General features: G+C 42.0%; 1 protein-coding gene across 4 annotated transcripts; it reads left to right on the forward strand.

Moving 5' to 3' along the window:
• Positions 1 to 752: 752 nt before the first annotated feature.
• On the forward strand, positions 753 to 25,119 carry stim1a (stromal interaction molecule 1a). 4 transcript variants are annotated; one of them, XM_034605247.1, is made up of 13 exons: positions 753 to 979; positions 1,687 to 1,819; positions 7,073 to 7,203; positions 9,308 to 9,422; positions 10,726 to 10,837; positions 11,308 to 11,423; positions 14,246 to 14,423; positions 19,606 to 19,783; positions 20,508 to 20,675; positions 20,879 to 20,979; positions 21,136 to 21,365; positions 22,714 to 22,777; positions 23,562 to 25,119. In XM_034605247.1, the coding sequence occupies exons 2-13, from the start codon at positions 1,702 to 1,704 to the stop codon at positions 24,070 to 24,072; spliced, it is 2,022 nt and encodes a 673-aa protein (XP_034461138.1). In that variant the 5' UTR covers positions 753 to 979; positions 1,687 to 1,701; the 3' UTR covers positions 24,073 to 25,119. The 4 variants fall into 4 exon arrangements, with proteins under 4 accessions (XP_034461138.1, XP_034461135.1, XP_034461139.1 ...); XM_034605244.1 differs by having other exon boundaries at positions 769 to 979; positions 22,714 to 23,131; XM_034605248.1 differs by having other exon boundaries at positions 770 to 979; positions 22,714 to 23,168; positions 23,562 to 23,732.
• The last annotated feature ends 621 nt before the right edge of the window (positions 25,120 to 25,740 follow it).

Here is a 25,740-nt window from a genome sequence, read left to right on the forward strand (position 1 = left end):
GAAGCCTCTAATGTTCAGAGTTTGTTGACACTGAGTCAGGGAGATGGAGAGTATGATACTTTTGGTTTTTCTCCAGCTGTACTTTTACACAAAGAGAAGATTCATACTCACTGTAGTGTGACTTTAATAATTCTTAAAGCATGTGTGTAATACACTTAATTAATATACATTATTATATTGGTGGTGTTTTATTTTATACACCAAGACCACTGTGCAGTATCCGTATCTTTTTAATAAGATAGTAAAATAAACCCTTGTTAAGAGCTGGTTGTACAATCTTACTGCTGCAGGAATTGAGAGGTTGTGTAATTTTTTTCTTTAAAGGTTCAGTGTGTAGAATGTAGTGACATCTAGTGGTGAAGTTTAATGTTGCAGCTAAATACCTCTCACCTCACCCTCCACTTCAAACATGAAAGAGAACCTGTGCAAGCCTTCTGTTTTCATAAAAACTTAAAAGGTGTTTAATTTGTCCTGTTTAGGCTACTGTAAAAAAACATGGCGGCCTCCGTAGAGAGGATGTAAATATAAAATATTAAAATATAAAGGGTCCATTCTAGGTTAAAGAAAACAACAATTCATAACATGTATTATCACTGGAATTACAAAATGAACCTCCCTGCTGGCGTTGTGGTGTAATGCCTTCAACCAACCACTCGATGACGCACTTTAGCAACCCCTGACAATCCACCGTGTTACCCTCCGGACGCTAGGGGGCGATACTCGCTGCTGGGAACCAGTGGCCCGGGGAGGTGGGGGGTGGGCTGCAGAAGAAGACGGTCCCACAGTCGCTCCACATTCTGCGGCTTTTCTCGCTTCAGTCTCGATCGCGGAGGAAAAAGAGACCCACACTTTTTTTTTTTTTCAAAAAACAGGAGGTGGAGTTCACAAGCCTCAACTCCGGAGGATCGTCCAAACATCTGCTGCTGGGATGTTGACACGCAGCTGAAACCACACGTCCGCCGCCTGCGATACATGACAGGTGAACTTTATTCCGCCGTTCGCCTTCTTGCGACGTTAGCATTTTGTGTTAGCTTAGCTGAAAACTCTGTGCTTTATGACGACACTTGACATGGTTTTCGATTAGCTAAAACGTCACCGGTGAGCTAACGTTAGCGCGAATGCAGTGAATGGAAGTCGACGGTGACATAAAGTAACAGTAAAAAAAAAAAACAGGTAGAGTTCATGTGAATGTTTTTCGTAAAATGTTTTTTTTTTGTGACGTTACTTTTGATATTTCACCTCAAATCCGTAGTTAGCCGAGACGTTAGCTAGCTAGCTGGCTAGCTGGGGCTTGTCAGGTAAGCAGCAGACAAAAACAAACAAACCAGGCTGCTGTTACTTTCTATAATCGTATTATGTCTCTCCCCCGGATCGTTATCAAGATCCCTAAACCTTCGGCTAACCCGTGGTTTAAATGCTCCTCAAGCTAAAGCCAGGTATTAGCCGGCTGACGACTGATTCATCCAGGAAGAAGAGGAGTGATCGCATGTGTTTGCTGCAGGGGCATCTTTTATGTAACTAGCCGTATTTTTTAAGCAGATGAATGCACTTCCCTCTCCCCGCCGATGTGTCATATGTTCGCAGGAGACAAAGCACTCGCATTGTGTGTCACGTCTAATTTATTCACGAAGCGGCACATTTCGTTAAAGGCTGCAACCATCGTGTTGTCTGTCGTCTTCTCCGCAGCTCGCACCACCAGCCATGGAGTTCAACACATGTGTGTCCTTGTGGATATTTTGCTTGTGTCTCGCTGGAGAAAGTTGGAGTGAGAAGACGAGCTCGCCCTCATCGGACAGTCCGGGTGAAAGTGGGGTTCCAGGTGAGTGATGAGCCAGGGAATCCATCTGCTGTTGTATTGTACATGTCAATTTTTATCCACCTGTAATGTTGAGATCACACACGCACACGCGCACACACACGCTACAGATTGGCAGTTGGAGCATTAATGTTGGTGCGACATCTTTGTGACTGTGCAGCCACTAAATGTAGCCATGCTGAGAATAGTCCAGCTGCCATTCTCCGTTAAGCCCGGTCCTCCAACTTATATCAAGCCCACTAGTCAGACACAAGGTAATTGAGCTAATGGTCTTACGTGTGCCTTAAGTGGTAGTGTCACAATCAGAGAGCAACAGTCAAACTGTGCATCATAAACATTTCTCCTAGATTTTGGCAGTAAAACACACAACAGAAATTGTTATTCTTCAAGATTTTGTTCAAGACTTCATGACTTCAAGACTTTATTTGTCATGTGCATAACATTACTGAATTACTGAAACTAAACTAAACTATATATAATAAAACCTAAGTGTTTTTAAAAAAAATATATATATATATACACCTTAAATATAAATTATAAAATATATTACTGAGTAGAATGAATATATGAGAATGTAAGTAATACTAATTATGTAGTGCAAATATTACATTGTAGTTTTCATTGCATATTTTCTAAAATTAAAAGCTGATCTAAACCATTTGACCACAGACATCATTGTACTGTAGAGGACTAATTAATATGGGAATGTCGACCCTTACAACTTGGATTTACACCTCTAAACTTATCATGTGTCTCCCAACTATGCAACCTAATGTTACAGAGTAAAAGCCAGTGTTGGGTTCCCATAACAGCAAGTTAAGGTTTAATTTAAGGCACAAGCATTTTGGAGTGAAATTAAAAAGATGGCAGTTTAAAGATAATCTCTCGCAGAAATTCATGAAGGGATTTCACACAAAGTGTGACGGCGGTTGCATCTGGCACGGTCCTGAGCTTCCCATGAACCTGAATTTACCTCGAAATGTATGAGCCAGTAATGACAAGATACAGTGCCTTGCATAAGTATTCACCCCCCTTGGACTTTTTCCCATTATGTACTGTTACTAACTGGAATTCAAATAGACTTAAATAAACTTTTTCCCGTTTGATCAACAAAACATGCATAGTACTTTGGAGGTGCAAAATAAATTTTATTGTGACACAAACAATAATGAGAACAAAAAAGTTGACATCTGTTGGGTGCATAAGTATTCACCCCCCTGTGTCAATACTTGGTAGAACCCCCTTTCGCTGCAATTACAGCTGCAAGTCTTTTGGGGTATGTCTCTACCAGCTTTGCACATCTAGAGATGGAAAGGTTAGTCCATTCTTCTTGGCAAAAAAGATGAAGCTCAGTCAGATTGGATGGAGACCGTCTGTGAACCGCAATCTTCAAGTCTTGCCATAGATTCTCTATTGGATTGAGGTCTGGGCTTTGACTGGGCCATTTTAAGACATTAACATTCTTTAATCCAAACCATTCCTTTGTAGCTCTGGCTGTATGTTTAGGGTCATTGTCCTGCTGGAAGATGAACCTCCGCCCCAGTCTCAAGTCTTTTGCAGACTGCATCAGATTTTCTTCAAGGATTTCCCTGTATTTGGCTCCATCCATCTTTCCCTCTATTCTGACCAGTTTCCCTGTACCTGCTGAAGAGAAGCATCCCCACAGCATGATGCTACCACCACCATATTTCACTGTTGGGATGGTGTGCTCAGGGTGATGGGCAGTGTTGGGTTTTCGCCACACATAGCGTTTTGCATTGAGGCCAAAAAGTTCAATTTTGGTCTCATCTGACCAGAGCACCTTCTTCCACATGTTTGCTGTGTCTCCCACATGGCTTCTGGCAAACTCCAAACGGGATTTTTTATGGATCCCTTTCAACAATGGCTTTCTTCTTGCCCCTCTTCCATAAAGGCCAGATTTGTGGAGTAGACGACTAATAGTTGTCCTGTGGACAGATTCTCCCACCTCAGCTGTGGATCTCTGCAACTCCTCCAGAGTAACCATGGGCCTCCTGGTTGCTTCTCTGATTAATTTTCTCCTTGTCCGACTCTTCAGTTTGGGTGGACGGCCTCCTCTTGGTAGGTTTGCGGTTGTGCCATATTCTTTCCATTTTCTTATGATGGATTTTATGGTGCTCAGAGAGATGTTCAAAGCTCTGGATATTTTTTTATAACCTAACCCTGCTTCATATTTCTCCACAACTTTATCCCTGACCTGTTTGGTGAGCTCCTTGGTCTTCATGATGCTGTTTGTTCAGTAATGATCTCCAACAAACTCTGAGTCCGTCACAGAACAGGTGTATTTATACTGAGATTAAATTGCAGACAGGTGGACCCTATTTACTAATTATGTGACTTGCAAATGTGACTTGTGAATGCAATTGGTCGCACCAGATCTTTGTTAGGGGTTTCACAGTAAAGGGGGTGAATACATATGCACTCAACACTTTTCAGATTTTTATTTGTAAATAATTGTGAAATCCATGTAATATTTCCCCCCACTTCCAAATGATGCACTATTTTGTGTTGGTCCATTACATAAACTCACGATGAAATAAATTATAATCTGTGGTTATACCATGACAAAATGTAGAAAAGTCCAAAGGGGGTGAATACTTATGCAAGGCACTGTATGACTCAGGGTATTTTTCCTAGAGAGTTTTATCATTTGTGTCTTAACTGCTGCTCAAGTTTACATTTTCAAATATTTAAACACATTATCCACTGTGTTAGTAAAAACTCTAAACTGCCACTACTGGGATCTTTTGTTGGTTCTGCTGAACAGTGCGGTTAAACAGGTGAGACATAGTCAAAGTTGTCCGTACACATTTTGCACTCAGGGCAGTTTTACAAACATATGTTGTAACAGGCCCAAGAGTCCACAGTGTGTGAAGGAATGTGTTCTTGACAGAGATTTTCTAAGTGTAACAGGTATTTTTAAAGGCAGAACAACTTAGCGACTTCAGTTATGAGCTGGCAAAGTTAAGGAGGTTTTCTTTATCTACATGCAGGCACACAGAGTGACTTGCATAACTTTTGCTCTTAAAAAAAAAAAGCAGGCTGACTGGTATGTAAATATCTTATCTTGTGTCTCTGGAGGTTTGCAAGCCAAATGAGAAAGAGGGCCAAGTTTTGTGTAGTAGTGTTGCAGGGGGCAGGCTTTCTCTGGGTTAAATGTCGTTCCTTGTTAGACACAGGGGATGTGAATGAGTGAATTTGTGGGACACCAATTACCTTTTAGGTATGTGGTTTCGCAGGTTCTCTAAAGCCTGAAGGCTTGCACTGTGCGACTCCCTTCATTTACCTTTCACTACACAGAAGTTCAGGTTGTGCATCCATCCTTCCTAGTTCCGCTTCAGTGGTTTCATGTCCAGAAACAAAAGGCATAAAACCATTCATGGATACAGGAACTTGTGCAGAGATTAATTCGAGTCGTGTTTTACTTTCTGCTTTGTTTCGTCTGCTGCTAAGCCAACTTGTCATAACATGTGGAGTAAAGAATGCTAGGGTTGATGTGATGAGTTGATTAGTGGGAGGGGGGGAAATACGCTGTAAATGCCAGCACGCCAGCACAATGCAAACCAAATGCCCACAGCTGATTATACACTTATTTGTGGGCGACAATAATTAATGACAAAGCTGTATCAGTTGAGACACACCGACATGAGCTTGGCCGTGTAGGAAAGGGGAAAGTTATAGTTTTCTACACCATACTGTTACAAGGAAGATGTAACCACATGAGAAGAAGTTTTTTTTCCTCTGAGAATAATTTTCACCTGTTCAAGTGTTCAACCAAAAAGTGCCCATCTACCAGCAGACTACAGTAAAATAGAACCAAACATTATAGTCAATAAAAAACTTTTGTAGCTGCTCGTTGTTGGTGAGAAAAAAAAAACCAAGCTTACATCCGGTTAGGAAGTGAAAACTATTCTTTCATATTGTTGAGCAAAGCCAGCCTCCACCTTAACCCTTACCTTCCCCTTTTGTGGGCAACGAAGTGCACAACCAAGCAACCTGTGTTGACATACGTCTTGTAAAACTTAATTTAACAGTAATGTGGCAGTGACACACAGAATAAAGTGGTTGTACAAGACAGACTTCAAATGAATTAAATAAAACATTTGCTTCAGACAGATTCAGAGGCACTTTACTTGTGAATTTACTTCAGCCACACAGCTTCAAATCAAAATACAACAATAAACCTACTGTCATTATTACAGGTTTCCTGACATGCCCTTTCACACAGCATGCAAGTTTGTCTGCACCACATGCTAAACATGTTTCCTCTCAGTTGGAGTGGTGATGTTATCTCTGATCTGTGGCGGAGAATTTGTAATCCCTCAGGAAGTAGAGTGAGCACAGAGGGCAGACAGGGTGCACTAGTTAAATTACAGAAGGCTTGATCACATAATTGCTTCAAAATACATTTAATACACACTGATATCCTAACATGTTACTGAGGCATCCTGTAAAAATGCTGAATATAATTTAAACTCACAAACACAGGTTTTCTGATGACATATTTATGTTGATGAAAAATACTTTAAAGCCCACAATTATTAAAAAAACAGTTGGTCTTGGGACATGTCCCCTTTCTGTTCTACTCGTGGTATCTGGCTTCTCGATACCATCCCCATATTGAGTGAAAGTCTCTGTTATAAACAAGGCTTTGTCTTCAGCGACAGAATTTTACAGTTCAGTTATCTTTGGGAGAGAGAGAGAGAGGCTGAGTAAGAGCAATCCAGCAGGGGACTTTGCATCCTGACTTTTCTGCTAAAAGCACAAAAGGTCAAAAGCCATGAACCTGTCTGGCCATCACATGACGAGGGGGATTATAGAGAGCTATTGTAGCATTGAACTGACACGAGTGCTTGAATGACTTGATTTGTTTTTTTAAATGTGTTTTCTTTACAGAGTCATTAAAAACAAAAGAACTTGTATTTTAACTTCCTGGTGCAACAGGTGTGTTTCTAAGTTTTCATGGGAACTAAAAATGAATTTAGAGTATTAACAAATAACAGCGTTTGAAAAAACGGCATGCAGATTAAATGTCTAATCTTTTTGTAGTAGTAGTTGTTGTAGAATTTAGAAGCTGTTGTAGTTGTAATAATAGACATTCTTGGTAGCAGCATTATTATCAATCAAGGTGAACACAGAACGTTTTATGACAAACACTAACAAATGTGGATAATGCTGTTGACCCATCACTTTCAAAATTCCCTTAACACCTTCTTGGTATGACTGTTTCTCCACCAGATTTTTGTCGCATCGATGACTCACTGTGCAAGGATGAGAACGCCCTTCTCAGCTTTGAGGCTATCCGTAGTATCCACAAGCAGATGGACGATGACGCAAACGGCAATGTAGACGTGTCGGAGACGGACGGCGTAAGTACCAGTCTAAGAATTTGGCATCATCATGGACTGATGCTTTGATGAAGGGTGTATTGTGGTTGTAACGGTCATAGAGTTGGTCCAAAGAAGAAGGCTAACGGGTATTTTACTGTTAGCCTGTGGCGTATGACTCGCCATGGGTTTTGCCCATGTAATGGTCAAATTGTCTCCGGTGCCTTTTTTCCTGAAGTCTGGTTGCTACTGGCTTCCATGTTGTAGATTCTGATGTGGGCAAAACAGACTTACATTTCTTAGGACTAATTACCAGTTAGAAACAATATGAATATATTGGCTGATGTATTAGAAATCTCAAAAAGCTGTATACTGCTGTCAATAAGTTGGGTCTGTTGCTTCTCAGACGTCACTGGTTCCTTGAAAGTCGCTGTGTGGACTCCATGCAGCTTTTGTCCTGTGCTGTAGTCTAAACTACACGCTGCGGCCTTGAGGAGGCCTCCTCTGGAGCCTTCATTCGGTTTAGTTCAGTCTGTGTCATGTGGTTCAGGCCAGGCCAGAGCAAGCAGAGTCATGACTGCAACCCTTTCTGCTTTTAGAAAGAGGCACTTGCTATGCAAATAGCCCCAAGGCAAAGAACCCAATGTAGTACGCACTCGTATCTGAAGTGGCTTTGAGCCGAGAAATACAATTAGGAGCACTTGACGACAGTAGTCCTGCTTCCTTTTATCATTCAGTGATTGAATAAAGAGGTTGTTGATTTCTTTATAACCAGGATCAAAGTCTCCATCTGGCTTTTAGGGATAATGTTTGGGCCTTGTTCCCATTATACAGGTCCTGCTAATTTCCCCTGAAGTATACAGTATTTTCAGAAGCCTGGTATTTCACCTGCAGTATTTCTACTGCAGGTGAAACCCTCCCACACAAATCCATCAGCAAAGAATGGCACAATGACCTATTACTGTCTTCCACACATGTTGCATGAGTCGGCTTTTGTGGGGGTGCAAGATGTTGTGCAGGGTCTTTTTTTTCTTTTCTTTTTTTTAAAACATAGTGACTGTGTTAGCCTACAATACAGTGGGAGACAAGTAGTGTGGCTCCTTAGCTCAGTAGAAGTGGACGACTATCACTCCAATGGGGACGAGAATGGAATCCAGAGGGCCATTCATTTTATTACACTGTATTTTTTTTTAGGATGAAGTTCCAGACCAGTGAATAGTTGATGGAAATTTTTTGTAATTTTTCAGGTCATGTATGGTTAAGATATTAAGTCTTTCAAGCTCTTTCTTGCTGTGTGTGTGTGTGTGTGTGTGTGTGTGTGTGTGTGTGTGTGTGTGTGTGTGTGTGTGTGTGTGTGTGTGTGTGTGTGTGTGTGTGTGTGAGAAATAAACACATAAGCCACAAGAATTGCATTTCTTCCTGTTATTGGGGTCATAAAACCCACAGTAGCAAATAGGTCAGTGCTCACAATGGATGTGAAACCCTCAACAGAAACTTTCCAACAACATTTTAAAATGTGGTCTTTGCCCTCCATCTGTTTTATTCAGCCTCAGCCAACAAGGTCATGTTTTCTGTCTGTTTTGTTGTTTGTTCGTTGGTTGGATAGTTTGTCGGCAGGAATACGCAAAAACTACTCAACAAATTTTCTCAAAACTTGGTGAAAGAATGGGACATTGGCCGAGAAAGAACCAAATGATGTAGATCCGGACAAAGGGACAGATCCAGGAACAAGTTTTTTGACATTTTCACTTATTTCTTGATGGGATATTGGTTTATCTTGATTAAATTGAGGAGACTGATACGAGTGTGTGCAATTTGGTGTGGATCCATGTAACAATTTGGATTGAATGGGTTTAAATGTGGTTTCACAAGTGGACCTTTGGGTCTTGTTAGAGATATGCGCCTTAATGAGATCCAATCTATTTTAATATGTGAGCGTTTGCTGAATTAGAAGATATAGAGAGAAAAAGTAAGTGGTTAAATACAATTCTACGTTGAAACATTGGTCAAACCAAGAAGACTAAAGTTCTGTATGCTAAGATTGTCAGTAGTGGAAGTAGAAATGCAGTTTTTTAACAATGACCAGTTTACATAATCAGTTTAAAATGTATTTATAACCACTACAAATGTCCTTGTCATCCTGCAGTTCCTGAGAGAAGATCTTAACTATCATGACCCAAAGGCCAAGCATAACACCTTCCATGGGGATGACCAGTTCATCAGTGTGGAGGACTTGTGGAATGCGTGGAAGGGCTCTGAAGGTACATATTTAAGGCTTTGTGTTTTTTTTCCTTAAGTGGAAGCAGAAACAGGCCTTTCTTTCACAGCATTTATAATTTATGTGTATGCATTGTGGGACCGTGAATCCTGTTCTGCACACCGTGTTCCGTATCGCTCTGCCAATAGTGACTGTTTGAACCTGAACTAATAACTGTTTGTGTTTGAATGAAACACTCCTCGTGACGAGTGCCAGCCCCAAAGAAAAACAGCATTTCAGTTACAGCCAGTAAATCAAGGGTTATGTATTTCCCTGCGACTGAATGTGTGAATCAGACATTGCCCCCGCTTGACCTCCTCACTCGCCCGACAAAGGCGCAAGGCGGTTGACCAGATGCCATGTCAAGCAAAGTGCTGCGTACTTATCAGCTCCAGCCAGTGGCAGAGTTATCATCGAGTCTGTCAGCAGGAAATTCACATCGCTCTCACCTCCTCCTGCCCATCTGTTTGCCTTGAGAGCACTTTTCATGAGCTCTGCTGTATCTGGCACTCATGTTTTTTCAACCTCTTTCCTTTGGCTACCATTCTCCCTTTTCTTTTTTGTTTCTGCTTATAGAACTGGCTTACCCTGCATTGCAGTTTCTGCACAGGGCTCTGGTGGGTTAGAGCCAGAAAACTGGGTTTTTGTTAAACACACTGTTAACTCTCAGACAGAAGCTGCGGAGCAGATTTCTCTTCCCAGCTTATTAGTGTGATCAAGCGGTACGTCATATAGGAGCATGATGGGTCTGGAATTGTTATGACAGTGACACGTTGTTGTTTTGGCTCCATACGTTGGGTTGAGGTTAGTCCTGACTCAGCCAGCCGTCATGCCATTCAAAGGCGTTGTCATCAATTTCAGATGAGCTGAGTAGGAAGGCGACACTAGGGGCCAGAGAGTATTTGGGAAAGTGACACAACCTTTGGTACAGTCATCATATTTAATATTTGGTGGCAGATTTCATTTGTTATCTCTTCCTCCCTGATGTCTAGGAGCACATAAACATCACTAGTATCTCCTGTGTTGTCTGTTTTCCAGCCATTGTTATTGTTTTCAGAGACTCTTTGCCTTCAGTCGACTCTTAGCAAGTGAAATACAGTCAATGGGATTTATTGCTTGACCCAGAGGGAAAGAAAATCATTCTTAATGTTTATAATTGTTTAGGATCCTTGTTTTTTCTTAAATGAGCTGTTAGACCAAAGATACAAGAGAAAACCATTCACACAATTTAAGATGGAAGTCAGCTTTTAATCACATTGTCATTGTTGAATGGTTGTTACATTTTTGTGTTTTTCTTTGTTTCTCAGTGTACAATTGGACAGTGGATGAGGTGGTGGAGTGGCTCATCACATATGTGGAGCTGCCACAATACGTGGAAGCATTTCGCAAGATGAGTTTTAATGGCAGCGCCATGTCAAGGTGAGTGATGATATGACTTGTATCAACGTTTCTTAAAGATTTATCATAAAAATGTGACTTCAGCTAAAACCACTAATAAAGTTTACTTCATATGTGACTGGTATTTTTGCTCAGGAATAAATATTTAATACTTGAATGAAAGTGATAAGACTCAAGCCACAAAGTGTATTTATGACGATAGATAACTTTTTTCGTGCTGGCAATTAAATATGGTTGAGATTATTTACCTTGTATAAATAAGTCAGTGTTCTTTTATTGTATTTATTATATTATTATAATTGTTTTTGTTTGGCTGGAATTACAGGAATCCATTGCTTACATGAGCAAAAATAGAATAGTTAGTTCTCTATTAGTGTTTTTAGTCAGTTTCTTTTAGGAAATGGGGTAATGTTACAAATGGCTCCAAATAGATTTTGCCCTTTGCTCTTCCCTCGTTCTTAAAGAATAACTGTGTGTCTGTTCTCTCTCAGGCTTGCCGTGAAGAACACCACGCTGACTCTCTCTATTCTCAAGATATTGGATCGCAGCCACGTGCAAAAGTTGCAGCTCAAAGCCCTGGACACTGTACTGTTTGGAGCTCCCCTGAGTATGTGACATCATTCTTTTTTTTAATTCCATGCAATATCCTCAGCGATTTATTCCAGACACTTCAAATCCCTGAATAGAGATGATAAAACAGATTCAGTTTCATTACCTTTTATTGAAGTTTTAGAATTTAGGCCCATTTATTGTCCTTGTGAATGGCAGGACATCTGAAAAGCTTGTCAGTGCTACCTACAACTTCTACTTATTTTTATGCTGGTCTGGAGGTAACTGGTCTTTTAGGTTTAAAAAAAAAAATGTTTTTAAAGGTTTTGTAGCCTTGAGTTTTGTGCACCCAGAATGCTTTTTAGTCGTTTCAAATGAAAATCATTCTATCAAGTTTATGGCTTTCCCAAATCTCCAAAATGAATTGCTCCACTTGTATAAAAGTGGTCATTAGAGAGGCGTAAAATATCTGGCTAACAACTAGCTCAGCACCTCGCCTTAATTCCCATGAATTGGAAGAACATTAACAACCTCCCAGTATTATGTCACTATTATGTCAGCCTACTGCTGCCACTTCTCACCAGCCCTGTGATATGTTGCGGTCAGGTTTCGTTTGCTTAATATATTTATTTCACGTATTCATTTACCCACTGGTTTACTTCAGGTGGCCCAGTTTTTATACACGAGTGTTAGACCACACAGCTCTGTACTCCAGACACACCCTTCTGTCTGTGTGTGTGTCTGGCCTTAGACAAAGACACACCCTGATCATCCTCTCCTTCTCCTTCTCCAATATCACTCTGTCACACATTGAAATCTTTCAGGTCTTTCTCTGTTAAGTTGTTTTTGTAACGTCACCTTGGGGATAGGGTGTGTCTCAGCTGTCATACCTCTCGGCAGTACTTTTTCATGCAGTCTCTGTGAATTTAGATAAATTGTGTTCTGGAATAACTGCTATTTTTTAAAAAGCATTTTTCAAGCAGAAATACCAAATATGTGATGTCAAGCAGCTTCATAAATGTGAGGATTACATTATTTTAATTGTCATATGACAGTGACCTGACTATCTTTGGGTTTTGGGCTGATAGTCGCATAAAACAAGATATCAATATGTCTCCTGGGGCTGATACTGGATTATTTGAGAAAATACCTTGTAGATGAATTAATAATGACAATAATAGTTAGTTGCTCCTACAAAATATTTATTATGGTGTGCAGAGGGTTCCCTAGCCTTTGAGCTCCGTCTTAAACTTACCCATTAAGATGCAGAGTGCAGATAAGAGCTGTATTGTGTGTATTTTGTGAAGCAGAAAGAGTAAATTTAACGAACCTTTTATAGAAGCGGTCATTTGCATTTAAAACGACCCCTCACCGGCGAACAGTGTGTCGTGGTCTGTGTCTGACATGTGTCATTGTGGAGGTTTTGTTCATCACACCCAAAGCTGCCTGCTTGTGACAGCCTCTCAAAGTCCCACAAATAGTCAGACCGACCCACTGTGTGTAGCAGCAGCATTTTTAGACACGTGTCACAGTGGATTGATCCTAATTCCGTGGATAGTTGTGTAATAATTAACCCGAGCGCATTGGAGTGCAGCCATTTCCTGTTTATGGTTAATTAAATGTCACTTCATGCTTTCTCTGTATTCTTGAAAGGAAGCGAACGTTGCAAATTGCATAAACTATGTTTCCTGTTTTTAGAGCACTATTCTTACTTGTAGAAACCGGAGCCTTTTTACTGTCCTTTTAGATTTTTCCGTTCCTCACCTCTGGTTTGTTGCTATGACACAATAGCAGTAGGAGCTGGTCCGAGATCCTCGGCTCTGATGAACCTGTGTTTGTTCTGGGCTATATCAGCAAGTCTAGAGGAATATACACAGGCCTCCTTTACCAACATGATTTACCACAAGCTGGAGACTCAGTGATGTGACAGTTCTTCCATACAGAGGGCTCATGTGGAGAGACATGTTAAATTAGGATTCATGTGTCATGTGTGATTTGTCTTATCTCTTTGGGACGGAAGTGAGGCAGGAAGACGATTTCAGCTGCCATGTCATCATGATGTTATGCAAGAAGGGAAACTTGTCTTTGCTAATGTATTTTAACTGGAACTTCACTTCCTCTATCTCTCACTCCAGGAAGTAGAAGTCGTGTTTTCTACATCTCTTTCCCGCACATCCCTTTGCAGGTTTTGCAAGAAAAAAACGATTGTCGCTTTGAAGGCTGAAATTCAGCCTTTGTGTCAGTTGCTGCATGGCAATTCTCTCCTGAATTATCAAATTTACTTTATGATACTGGATTTAATGATAAAATGGCCTTTGAAAAATAAATCTCTCCTGAGCAGTAATCTGCGTCGAATCTAATGCTTCTTTCAAATTTGATTGCTGCATTTAAGCTGCTGTGACTTTCAATAGCAATGAATTCTTAGCAATGGCAACATGGCAATGTACTCACACCTAAATCCTAGCTGTTGAGAGTAATTGCAGCTAGGATTAGGATCTTAGCTTCTCATTAGTACTAAAACGTTATAGCTGCCGTTGTTTGGTTTTGTGTGCATGTTCTTTAGTCGCATCGGTGAGCAGACTGAAATAGGCCGTGTTAAGCTGGCTTTATCGTGGTCTTTTGCTCTAGACCCCTCTCACCGCAGCCATACTGCTACTGACTTGTCTATTTGTGTCGCGCCGCAACACTTGCGGTATGACGGGCTGCATTCGTGTGCAGGCTTCACACCACATCCTGGTGAAGGTGCTCATAAAGCAGCTTTGTCTCATGCCCTTGATGCATTTCCTGGCCGAAAAAAACGTGTCCTCCTCTGCATATTTACCGTATGATTTTGATGTATATTTCTTTACTAAATGTTCTTCATTTTTCTGTTTCTCACAGTGAATAGACATAACCACCTGAAGGACTTCATGCTGGTAGTGTCAATTGTCATAGGCATGGGTGGTTGCTGGTTTGCCTACATCCAGAAGCGCTACTCCAAGGACCACATGAAGAAGATGATGACAGACCTGGAGGGGCTACAGAGAGCTGAGCAGAGTCTGCATGACCTGCAACAGAAGTGAGGGTTTTTCCCACCACTCAGTCACAGTATTGTGCACACATACAGTTTTACATCTCCCACCCCCCACCCCCCCATAAAGGGTAGTATCAAATATGGCACAGATTTATTTGCCTTCACGTGAGAACTTTTAAATATCAAACAAATGAACAATTTATTTCGCACTACCTCTGCCCTCCCTTAAACTTACTTAGAGCAAAGTTTTACTATGCAAAAGAAAAATGTGCCGGATTGTTAGGAGTTTGCATATAGTGGTTCTCAACCCTGTGTATTTTGCTACAGTCATTACTCCGTTACAACTATCACTGGATTTCACTGACACAGAGTCACCACTGTTTTAAAGTTGGAAGTGAAAGACTGTTGGGTCATCAGAGGTGATTCATTACACTCAACTTGAGACAAATGAGTCTAAATACATTGACTTTAAATGAGTCTTATTGAAATTAAGTTTAACCATTAGATTATATTAAAACATTTGTGGCACATTTTAAGTATTTTAGGTAAATGACTGTTGATTTGAGTTTGTTTGCTGCTCGAAAAGCTGGAATGCTCTTCGAGCCAGTCTGACAACTCTGCACAACTCGGTGTCATTTTAGTAGGAAGCTTTGTGAGACACACCTCTGTGTCTACTCTGTTACATGAGTAGGAGGGGAGGGGGGGGGGGGGGGCTGTGTGAGAGACAAAAGCTGCTTTCACACATTCACTGCATCCCTGAACTTTTTTTTATCTTTACCCAGAGGAGCTGTATGTGTGAACGCAAATGTCTGTATTCGTTAAACCGGACATGAAATATACTTTTTCTCTGCCAGCTTCTCTTTTACGTTGTCTGTGTAATGTCCAGTAGAGCCCCTGTGTGAATAGAGATGGTTGTTATTCAGATAATTCACAGCCAGCCAGGGGGCATGTTGATCATTCATTTCAGAGCTCATCTCATACAATCTCTGGTTGTTTGCTGCGTGTGTGAACGGGCAGGACTGGATTCTCTTGACGTTGTCCAGTGGTCACATGGCTAAAATCTGAGAGATATTCTGTCGCTATCTTTCTCTCTGAGTGATCAGTTTGCATGTAACACAAAGCTGAAATCAGAGCTTGTTACTAAACCATATCAGAAAATGTGCTGCAGCATGTCCGTGTTCAGTCGAGTGTAGAAATGACCATACGATCACAGGACAGTGTGGTTATCTCTCGTGCTGAGAGGCCACAGACGCATATGATCACTGCATAGAGTTAGGCTTCCTAAATTAATTATGCACACTTTATATTGTGAAACGCCGAGTAATCTTGGTACTAACACAAACTGTGTGGTGAGGAGATATCTCAATTCTCAGTACAGCAGCCAATTGTCTTCCTGGTAAAGTGTGGAACCCATCAGAGGTGGTTTATTTGCTGGCAACGTGGTCGTATCGAAATCTTGCTGATGTTTCCGGTGATGGGTTTAGAAGACGGCTTCAGGACACACTGGAGGGAAAAAGCCTGAGAGCTTTTGGTGATTATGCAGAAGTGGCTGCAGTAGGGTCCTCAGGATAGATTATTTGGGGCTTGAGAACTAGAATTTGGGGGAAATAAACAAATAAGTCACTCTAGGATGATAGTAGACTTGAAACACTAAACTTCTGATATTTGGTCTCTGATTCCCAAAAACAAGTGAATATCTGACCTCTGTGAACATTACAGTTTAGCCCCTTTTTAAATACAGATTTTGGATAATCCTTTTATCGAAAGGGTTCTGTTCTGGCACGACATACCTAATGCTCAAACCTGGTGTATTCTGGCCTAAGAGACATCAGCTCGTTGCTGCCTCAATGACTAAATGTTTTGAAATGAAGCACCACAAATAGAATGCTTATACAGCTGTTAAGAGCATCATGACTAATAACTAAAGTTTCTATGTCAAATCTCACTTATTGATCCTCTTAATACCTCGAGGAATGCAGGGAATGTGCTTTTAAGCTCGCACGTCTCCTCTTATTCCTTTAAAGGACACTCATTCACAGCTTCATCTCATTTACAGCTCAGTGTTTTTGAGCTATTTAAAGGAGTAGGCCTTGCCGAGGTGCATGGATGGTGCCATTTAAATTGTTACGTCATGACGAAATGACATTAAATGTTTTAATCCACAAGGTTTTCTTGTGTCATTGTAAGTATTTCTGATGGAAGTAGTTTATTGGGAGAACATGAACTCTGTGAAGTTGCAGCTTTTCTATGATTGAATTGAAACATTAGACGATTCTTGTAATAGTTGTTTTATTATTAGATTTTTTTCTTAAGTTCGCTTACTGGTTTAACGTAAAGATGCCACTAGCTGCAAGATAAAAGAGAAAAAGAGTGGCCAAAATGGGACGTGTTTAATCTCTGGTTATGTCATGTTAAGATAGATTGATAACCAGGGAGAGGCTCAGTCCCATTTATTGGCCCAGAGGAAGGAGCAATGACAGGCGGTGCCTCATGACTCCATAACATTCCTGACTTGATGCTTGGGAACATCGAACAGGGGAAAGAAGAGCTGCAACTTTCAGCCTGTGTTGTTATATGATTTGTTATTACCCACACAGATGATGGGAAAATAGGTTTTTGAAACTTAACGAATCAGAAATGACAGATGTCTGTGTCAGTCTTGGATACTTTATGTCCACCGTATCCCATCATCCATCCCATCATAATAGACAAACGAGGTGTATCTCTTTGTTGGAGCATTACAATAAGAGGATGGAAAGTATTTTTCTGGCATTCGCCAGTTGAATACTGACCACAAACGCCAATGACTGCTCTGCTGGGGACAAACTCCGTCCCTCTGAGAGACTGGCAGGTCAGACTACATGCCGCCTCTGTGGCTTTAAACTTTGATGGGTTGTGAAAAAACACCTGCCACTGCCAACTTTGAAGTGGGCTCTGACATTTCTAACTTGCTAAGCTAATTGCTCACACTTAATTCTCCTCCGCAGATCAAACCAGAGAAGTTTTAATACATGTTCAAGGCCAATAAGAGTTGTTCACTATACTTTTGTGACACCTTTTATTAGTTGTTGGTTGTTTCTGGTTGTACTGTGCTGCTTTACATACAGCACCTGGACCAGTCAACAGTTCAATAGTATTGTGCAGCCACATTTAAATCTAATCTGTGATGGATAAAAACTCAGAGGAAGAACAAACAAACTGTTGTTCCTCATGAAGTGGAACCATTAAGCATATTACACTGACTGTTTGCAGTAGCCGATGTTGTCAAAAGCAAAAGGGCGATATTGAGCAGAAATCTGTCATTTGTAAAGTTAGTGTTGAGCATCAAACTTTCCTAATTAGACTTCCTCATATGTGAGGTTTGGAATTGATTACATTTGACTGAGAACAATATCATTTCTGCATATCAGTACATTTCTTAAGAAATGCACTGATCAATTTTCTGTGGTTAAAAAAAATAGGCTATGGGTTTTTCAGCATCAGTGTCTGATTCCTGCCATTCCTGGAATTGTTGCTGGTTCTTCCACTAACATGACTTACTTGAAATAACCAGTTTACCAACATAATAAGGAGAAATGAAACTACGCTTCAGAAAAGTGTTTTACTCTCCGCTATTACTCCTTGTTGCAAGTTTCCAGTAACAAAGACCATTAGTTTGACTTCATTGTTATTTGCAATGCGCACGATGCGAAGGAATTGATAAGCTCAGAGACATGTGATTCCAAATGGTTCAGACTGTCTGGCACCAGTTTTTGATTGCCATCCCTATTGTGGCAGTGGAAGGGATATTGTGTTGTGTAATTGTAGGTCGGTGTGACTAGCGAGAAAAGACTCTCTGTTACAGTACGTGTTTTAGGAGGTGAGGGGGAGAGAGGTATGTCCTCGGTCTCTAGCCATGCATGTCTTCCTGATCCCTGCTGCCAGCTGCTCTCTTTCCATACCTTCAAGCAGATCCTGTGTTGGTGTCAAGTAGCCTGGCCCAGCCATGGCTTCCCTGTTGGGAGACAGTGGGAGGAGGCTTTGACTAGAGCTGTACTTCCTGGGTGCCTTTTACAACGCTGTTTGACCCTGCCCCTGCCTCACTGGTGTTAAGCATGACTGCTGTCAGCTCAAGTGCTAAGTCACCCACATTTGGACAGGGGTGTGACGCGCAGGGAGGCACTTTGAAAAAAGACATGGACGCCGACATTTTGCTTGAATCCTTGATTTCCAAAATGTTACAAAATTAAAATAAGAAGTGAGATAAATATAATAATATAAATAATCTGTTCCTCTTCACCTTCTTCACAAAGTCTACACAGACACTGTGTCTGCGACCTGTGAGCCCCTGAACCACTGGTCAGCTGAAACATCACTTGGCGTCTTCTCTCTCTGTTGCTGTGCCAGTGCTGTTGAATCTTAGCTCGAGAACGGCAGCGGTCAGGGTCGAAAGCGTTAGCAGGACTGCCCACCAGCCACATTTTCCATAGCGAGATGTCGGGATCAACTTTCATTCCTCTGCCCTTCTCTGCTCCCTCTGCTGTTGTTCGGCCCGGCAGCAGGCGAGTGCTGCTCCCTTATGACTGAGAGATAGTATTACTGACCTGCCCTTTACATCGAAGGAAAACATTAACAGTCTGAAAACAGAAATGAGTTTTGTTGAGTTTCCTTGTGATACTGGGACTTGGAAATTACACTGTAGTGACTGATTGGATAAGCCCTTAATTTCCATTTTCAAATTTCCCTGAGTTTTAAAGACTGTACATACAAATGGTGTGTGTGTGTCTAAGCACAAATAATTATGTCATAAGTGACAATCATTGTAAACTGTTTCAAGAGGCAGGTCTAAAATTATCCTCCACTTAAACCAACACATGTATGTTCTGGTTACTGCGGGAGCATTGGGTACCACACTGTACTGTTCTAAAGTTACACGACAGCTGTTCCCTTTCTTGGCTCTGCTCCCTCTGATGTCAGTTCATTGTGAGCGGCCGAGCAGCTGACCCCATCTCTTTGTTTTATATGTGTCAGCCATTGTTTCCGGTGAGGCATGACCGATGCAAGTTCTGCATTCCGCACATACATGCTACTCACATGCTTACACGTCATGTGTCCACAGAAAATGACACAGGCGCCTACTACTCTACATTTCTTTGTTAAGCCTCATCGTGCACTCAATGTTTTTCCTTCAAGAGAAACGGAAGTTGAGAAATAACGGTTATCTCTTTGTTCCTCTATGTGTCCTCAGGCTGCAGATCGCCCAGGAAGAGCACCGCACGGTGGAGGTGGAGAAGGTGACCCTGGAGCAGAAGCTGAGGGATGAGATCAACGCAGCCAAGCAGGAGGCCCAGCGCCTGCGAGAGTTGCGCGAGGGCACAGAGAACGAACTGAGTCGCCAGAAGTACGCAGAAGAAGAGCTGGACCAGGTACTGGCAAAGAGATTAAAACATGGGGGGGGGAAAGGAATATAAATGAATGGATAGGGTTTTATAAAATTCTACCGTGGCAACAACACAGTATGTTTAGGTCCATCAGAGTCTCGCGCTGGCTATAGTATTAACACACCCACTGAAGTCCATTTGGAGTTTAGCAGGAACAGCACAGCCCACACAAGTAAGAAAAACACATGAGTATCTGCCTGATGCGCTATCACTGTGATCCAGTTTAAACACGTGTGTCACACACTGTTTTTCCCACAGTGATAAACTGGAAACGTGTAAAGGTTTCAGACTCTGTGTTGTTACAACACACTTTGACGTTCGTGTTCAGTGATCTGTTGAAAGGCCTGTTCACCGCTTACCCTAGTGCATTCAGGAGACTGGCGTTGAGATCCAGTCCTTCACCATACACACGGGTCCATGTGATCCTTTAGGCTTCTGTAGTATGTCTAGATCAAGTCATGTCTGTACTTTGTGTAAATAATCATGAAATTAGAATTATGTGTTGGCTAATAAATAGCAAAGAGATTAAATAAAGGATATTCATAACTTTTCCTTCATCTAAAATTTCAAATTTTCTGCAAAATGTAGTTTTTTAGCTTCTTTCATATTAAGAATATATATGACAATGAAAAAATAATCATTGCCAAGACTGTATAATTTAATAATTCAAAGTGTTAATTTATCAGTTAATATTTTACATGTGTCGCAGGTGCGTATGGCATTGAAGAAAGCTGAGAAGGAGCTGGAGTCACGGAGCAGCTGGTCGCCTCCGAATTCTCTCCAGAAGTGGCTGCAGCTCACCCATGAGGTGGAAGTACAGTACTACAACATCAAGAAGCAAAACGCTGAACGGCAGCTCCTGATTGCCAAAGAAGGGGTACGCATGTGAAAACCAGTTATTGACAAACCATTTTAATTATAGTGGCTTTCTTGATTTTAACTTCTTTTCTAAAAAAATATATATATTATGTTCTGTTGTATGTCTGCAAACACGATTCCCTGATGCAACCACACGCACACACACACACGTGTTTAATGTCAATACAGCTGAGATAAATGTTTGGTCACTTGTTTGCACAGGCAGAGAAGATAAAGAAAAAGAGGAACACTCTCTTCGGGACTTTCCATGTGGCTCACAGCTCCTCCCTGGATGACGTGGACCACAAAATACTGTCAGCAAAGTGAGTCTGGGAAAACACAGACTTGACTGAGCGACTTAGAAGTTGCTCACTTTTGTCACACTTTGATTTAACATCTCTTGATGCAGGTATATCGAAAAAGTTAGTTCTCCTCCTCACTTATTTTAACTTGCACCACTTTCTCCTCTTCTTTCTTAGACAAGCCCTGGGCGAGGTGACGGCTGCGTTGCGGGAGAGGCTTCATCGTTGGCAGCAGATAGAGATTCTCACCGGCTTCACCATCGTCAACAACCCAGGCCTTCCTTCACTGGCCTCAGCCCTCAACCTCGACTCCAACTCAATGGGCGGCAGAGCCACACCTCTGCACTTCATCATGTCCGACGACATGGACGACATGGACGAGGACATGGTGCCCGGAACTCTGCAATGTAAGAGTTCATCCGAATCTCTCGGCCATTCAATGGGGATTAGCAAACGAACACAATCCAAGACCCCGTCGTCGAAATCCAAATATCAGCCCACATGAGAATTTGGACCTTAAATGCTACAATTACACAAATTTATTCTCATGTTCTTCCTGGTGATGGAGGTAGTGGGGTCACTTGTGTCTATCAATGAGTGTTGTTCTACATTTGTATATTTTGTACCATGTAAAGTCACATGTCTGTCCAGTTGAATATCATTTGTTAACTGTTCACATTTTTTTTGGATAAAAGTGTTAACTGGACTCGATCCTGGAGACTGAAGACTCTGACTTTCCTCTGGAAATTTTACTGTCATGAAAAATACACTTCATCATGAGTACAAGTTTCCGTGCTGAGCTGTTTGTAGTGGTTGTGTCCTCTGATGTGTGCTACCGCTTTGGGTCAAACACAAGTTAGAGCATAGTCGGTGCCCAATTTCATTTCTTATTCAGGTCGACTGTAAGACTCAAAAATATGTTAAAGCTACTCATCAAACCCTCATGTGCAAAAACACAAGAATTCCTCAAAACACACATCATCTAATCCAGAAAAAACAACACAATTCCAGTGACCATAAAGTTTTGCAGAAGTTGACACATACCAGGTTTGACTAACAGCGAGCGAAAGTTGTACTGCAGGGTCCCTTTGCAGCTGCCGTAGCGAGTAAGTCTTCAATCAAAATTAATTGCACTCCCATCTCACTCCCCTCTCTCCCTCCACCACCTCTCTGGCATTTGCCTCCCACTGCTGCCTCATTGGCCGAACTACAGACGGCACCCGGCTGTTGGAACGGCGAGCCAGTGACCTGTGGTCCGTTGGTTCAGACTCTCAGTCCGTGTGGAAACATCCTGGTTGGCCATTTATTCATGCCCCAGTTCAGTTTTTTAGTCCGACATCCCTGTCTCTCCCCCTTGACCTTCAAATGCTCACACAAAGCTGGAAAACTTTTTAATTGGCAGAACACTGCAAAAGAAAAAAAGACAGTGCTGCGTTTGTCCAAAACAATCCTGACCTTTCCTCAGTTGCTTGCTTTTACTCCCTCTTCTTAATCTTGGCACCACCCTGTGCAGCCCTTCCTTCACCCATAGTTTTATATCGTAAATGAGCACCTCCTTTAACGAAAGAGCCAATTATTGTGTAATATTTATCATTGTAAGCAAGTTATCTTAGCTGGTAACACTTCCATAGTTAAATGCCACTTAAAATCAAGACAAATATATTTTATCATCCACTTCCTGCTCAGTCCCCCCTTCTCCCTCCGACTTATTTCTGTGAAGTGATTGTTGATAATTCTGTTGTTTTGTTCCCACAGCTCCCAGTATGATGTCCCTGCGCCAACGCCACATTGACCCCCAGCTGGCCATGGGCTCCCAGAGGTTGGTAGAGAGTTGTCTGTTGCCGGGGCAGCAGGGCGAGGGATCCCCATACCCATCCCGGTCTCGGGCCGCCCTCAGACAAGCACGTAGCCAGTCGTTTGGGCAGCTCGACTGCCTCCCTCTGCCCCCTCTGTCCTCAGCTGTGTCTCATCCCTCTATCATCTGTACCAGCATCCCAAACCCCCAGTCCCTGTCCTCCTTCTCTTCCTCCTGTTTACCCAGCTCTGTGGGTGGTTGCGTAGCCCCTCATTCCTCCCATTTATATCACGCCTCTTTCCAGCCCATGGACCCCATTCCTGATTTCACCTTCTCAGATGTCTCCAAAGCTCACTCCTCGTGCAGCGACGGCCTCGGGTACCCATCTCTTCTCCATTTTCCACACACAGCGCATGTGCGTGTTTTTTTTTCTAACCAATTTCTTTCATTTCTTTTTTTTTAACACATGCATCATATTCAGCAACTTTTTCTTCCTTTTTAAACAACTTTGAGTTCAGTTGTCATGCTTTCTTCACTTTTCTTTTTTCATTTTGCTTTCACATCATTGCACCTGAAAGCATTGCATAATCTATGCATTGTCTCTCTTCCGACCGGTCTCATTGTTCCCGGTGTTCTTTGTTTGCACAACTAACAAGTGTGGAGTTCCAGAGTCCAGGCTGTGCCCAGCGTGTCCATGGCTTTGCAGACGTAGCGTAGATCCACCACAGCATGCAAGGCTTCAACTTTTAACTGGTTTTCACTGTTTTGTCACTTCCGCTAACCTTTCCTTTTTGTTCCGCCTCCACAGGGACCTGAACCGTTCCGACTCTGACTCCTCCCTGTCACTCTCCCAAGTTGGTGATCGGCTCTCAGCCTACAGCTCCAAAGGCCACCTAATCAAGCCCACTTCTCTCATGCACGGCATGTCCAGTCGCTCGGAGGATGCCCTCTCACTGCATGCTCACACCCTGAACGGAGGGAACCGCGTACACGAGAGCAGTCCCGGCGAGACCGTCACCGACAGCCCCGTTCTCGTGAAGAAGGTGTACAGCATGGAGGAGTCCCCCAGCATGGGAGAGATCAACAGTCTGTCAGAGTCGTCCCGCTCCTTCAGCCCCAACTCCACTGAACCGGACACACCGTCACCTACAGGAGGGCAACTGGGGGCCGCAGGGCCAAAGGTTAACAGCCGCATCCCGCAGCTGTCCTCCAAGAAGAGCCCCCTGGAGGAGGACAGCGGCTCAACAGGAGAAGAAACAGATTCCACTGCCAGCCGCAAGAAACACACCTTCAAGATCTTCAAGAAGCAGAGGAAATAAGGGCTACACGAACTGCAGGCTGTCAGAGCTGTCGGACTGTATTCCTCTGGTCTGTTCTTGGGAGAAAAATAAAGGGTTTGGAAGTTTTTGGGGTTCATTAATGGTGAAACGTCTTCACCATTTGTTGCCGTTGCATCTTTGTGTAGGTACGCCGCCTACTGTGAGAAACTGTGGGAGCAAGCAGCTGTTGAGTTTTATCTGCTTCTTTGGTCAATGTTGGATATGCAGGGATTGGGTAGATTTGTACATTGGAATGTAAAGTATTATTTATTCTGCAGGAAATTGTGCCAGCCTCAAAGAAAAACTGGTCTCCCAGTGGGTTTTTCTTTCTTGTTCTACAATCTATAACATTTTGCATGTCTTCACTTTTGTTTGATTGATACTCGAATGCTCTTTAGTGTTTGCTTGGTTCTCGTCGTCAACCCGCTTTGACTACACTCGATGTTTCTTTTATTAAGACCTAACCACCTAGCCTACGAATCCAAAGTGAATGCGCACTCCTTTATTTTCACTGAGTACTTTGTTCTTATTGACGGTTACAACTTTTCCTGTCCTTTGTTGTTGTCTTCTCTGCAGAGCAAGTGGCTCATTCAGCTTTCTGTTACGGCCGGAGTTTGGTCACAGAAGTCTCGGACTAGAATATATTCTCACATTTCTCTTTTGGCTGTCAGAAAAAGTGTTAAGTGTCGTTTGGATTAACATCAGTATAATAATAACTTGCAGCTCTTGGATCGCACCCAAGAGCAGGACATCGTTGTCCACAAAACAAAGTAGGACAAGACGTTAATCTCCCTGCGCTGTTACAAAAGGATCGTGTTGCAGGGTTGGGAAATGCTTTGCTGAAATGTCCAGTTTTTAAACAATGCCAAGGTTCACCCCTGATAATTGTTTGGTCCAGAAGTCGGAGTCTCCGACTTTTGTATACGTAATATTAAGTGTTTTGAATTTCCTGGTTCACATGACGAGCTTGGATGTGGGTATCCTTTTGTCCCTGGGCAGAAATGTTACCAAAAAATAAAACAGAATTACCAAAATGAAAATCGACCATGAAAAAGATCTTTATCGAAGACCTTAACACAAAATACTTGAAGCATATTTTTTGCCACAACTATTAAAAACAAGCAAACATAATTGCTTTTAAAACATTAAAAGCAATTATGTCTTTGTGTTTTTAGGATAATCTTAAAATCCAAATCGAATCCAACATTTCCCTTTGAATTTAGAATTTTTTTTGTAACTCTGTTTTGTTGATTCTGTTTTATTGAATATTCAGGTGGAAGATATAAAAAGGGGGGGGATGGGCGCTGGTAAGGGCTAAAATACAAGGCACAAAAATAAGATTTGCTCTGTATGTGATAGAAATTCTCACGTGGTATCTCTCTGTAATCCACCTTCTCCAGTGCAGACGATCAATCACGTCGATGTGCCAAATCTCTTTCTGTCAGTGGCCTTGTATTTCGCAGTGTGTCGGGCCACGTGCGCCCCCTGTACACAGAACACACGACCACCTGATGTATGTGTATACTGTTTCTCCTGAGGTCAGACGCTGAATGTCCAAGCGTATTCTGTCTGTAACGGTGTCCCCTTGGACGCTATGTTTACATTTGTTACAGGGATAATTCTGCTTCTCAGATTACGGCAGCGTGAGAAAACATTGTGCCAGTTTTG

This window comes from Hippoglossus hippoglossus, chromosome 13, assembly GCF_009819705.1.
Source record: "Hippoglossus hippoglossus isolate fHipHip1 chromosome 13, fHipHip1.pri, whole genome shotgun sequence".
Taxonomy (NCBI): Eukaryota; Metazoa; Chordata; class Actinopteri; order Pleuronectiformes; family Pleuronectidae; genus Hippoglossus; species Hippoglossus hippoglossus.

What these genes read in the sequence shown, in the direction of transcription:
- stim1a (XM_034605244.1), top strand. Translation starts at nt 1,702, where the DNA reads ATGGAGTTCAACACATGTGTGTCCTTGTGGATATTTTGCTTGTGTCTC. An exon ending in TCCTGATTGCCAAAGAAGGG is followed by an intron (nt 20,676 to 20,878) that starts GTACGCATGTGA and finishes TTGTTTGCACAG; the next exon opens with GCAGAGAAGATAAAGAAAAA. An exon ending in GGTGCCCGGAACTCTGCAAT is followed by an intron (nt 21,366 to 22,713) that starts GTAAGAGTTCAT and finishes TTGTTCCCACAG; the next exon opens with CTCCCAGTATGATGTCCCTG.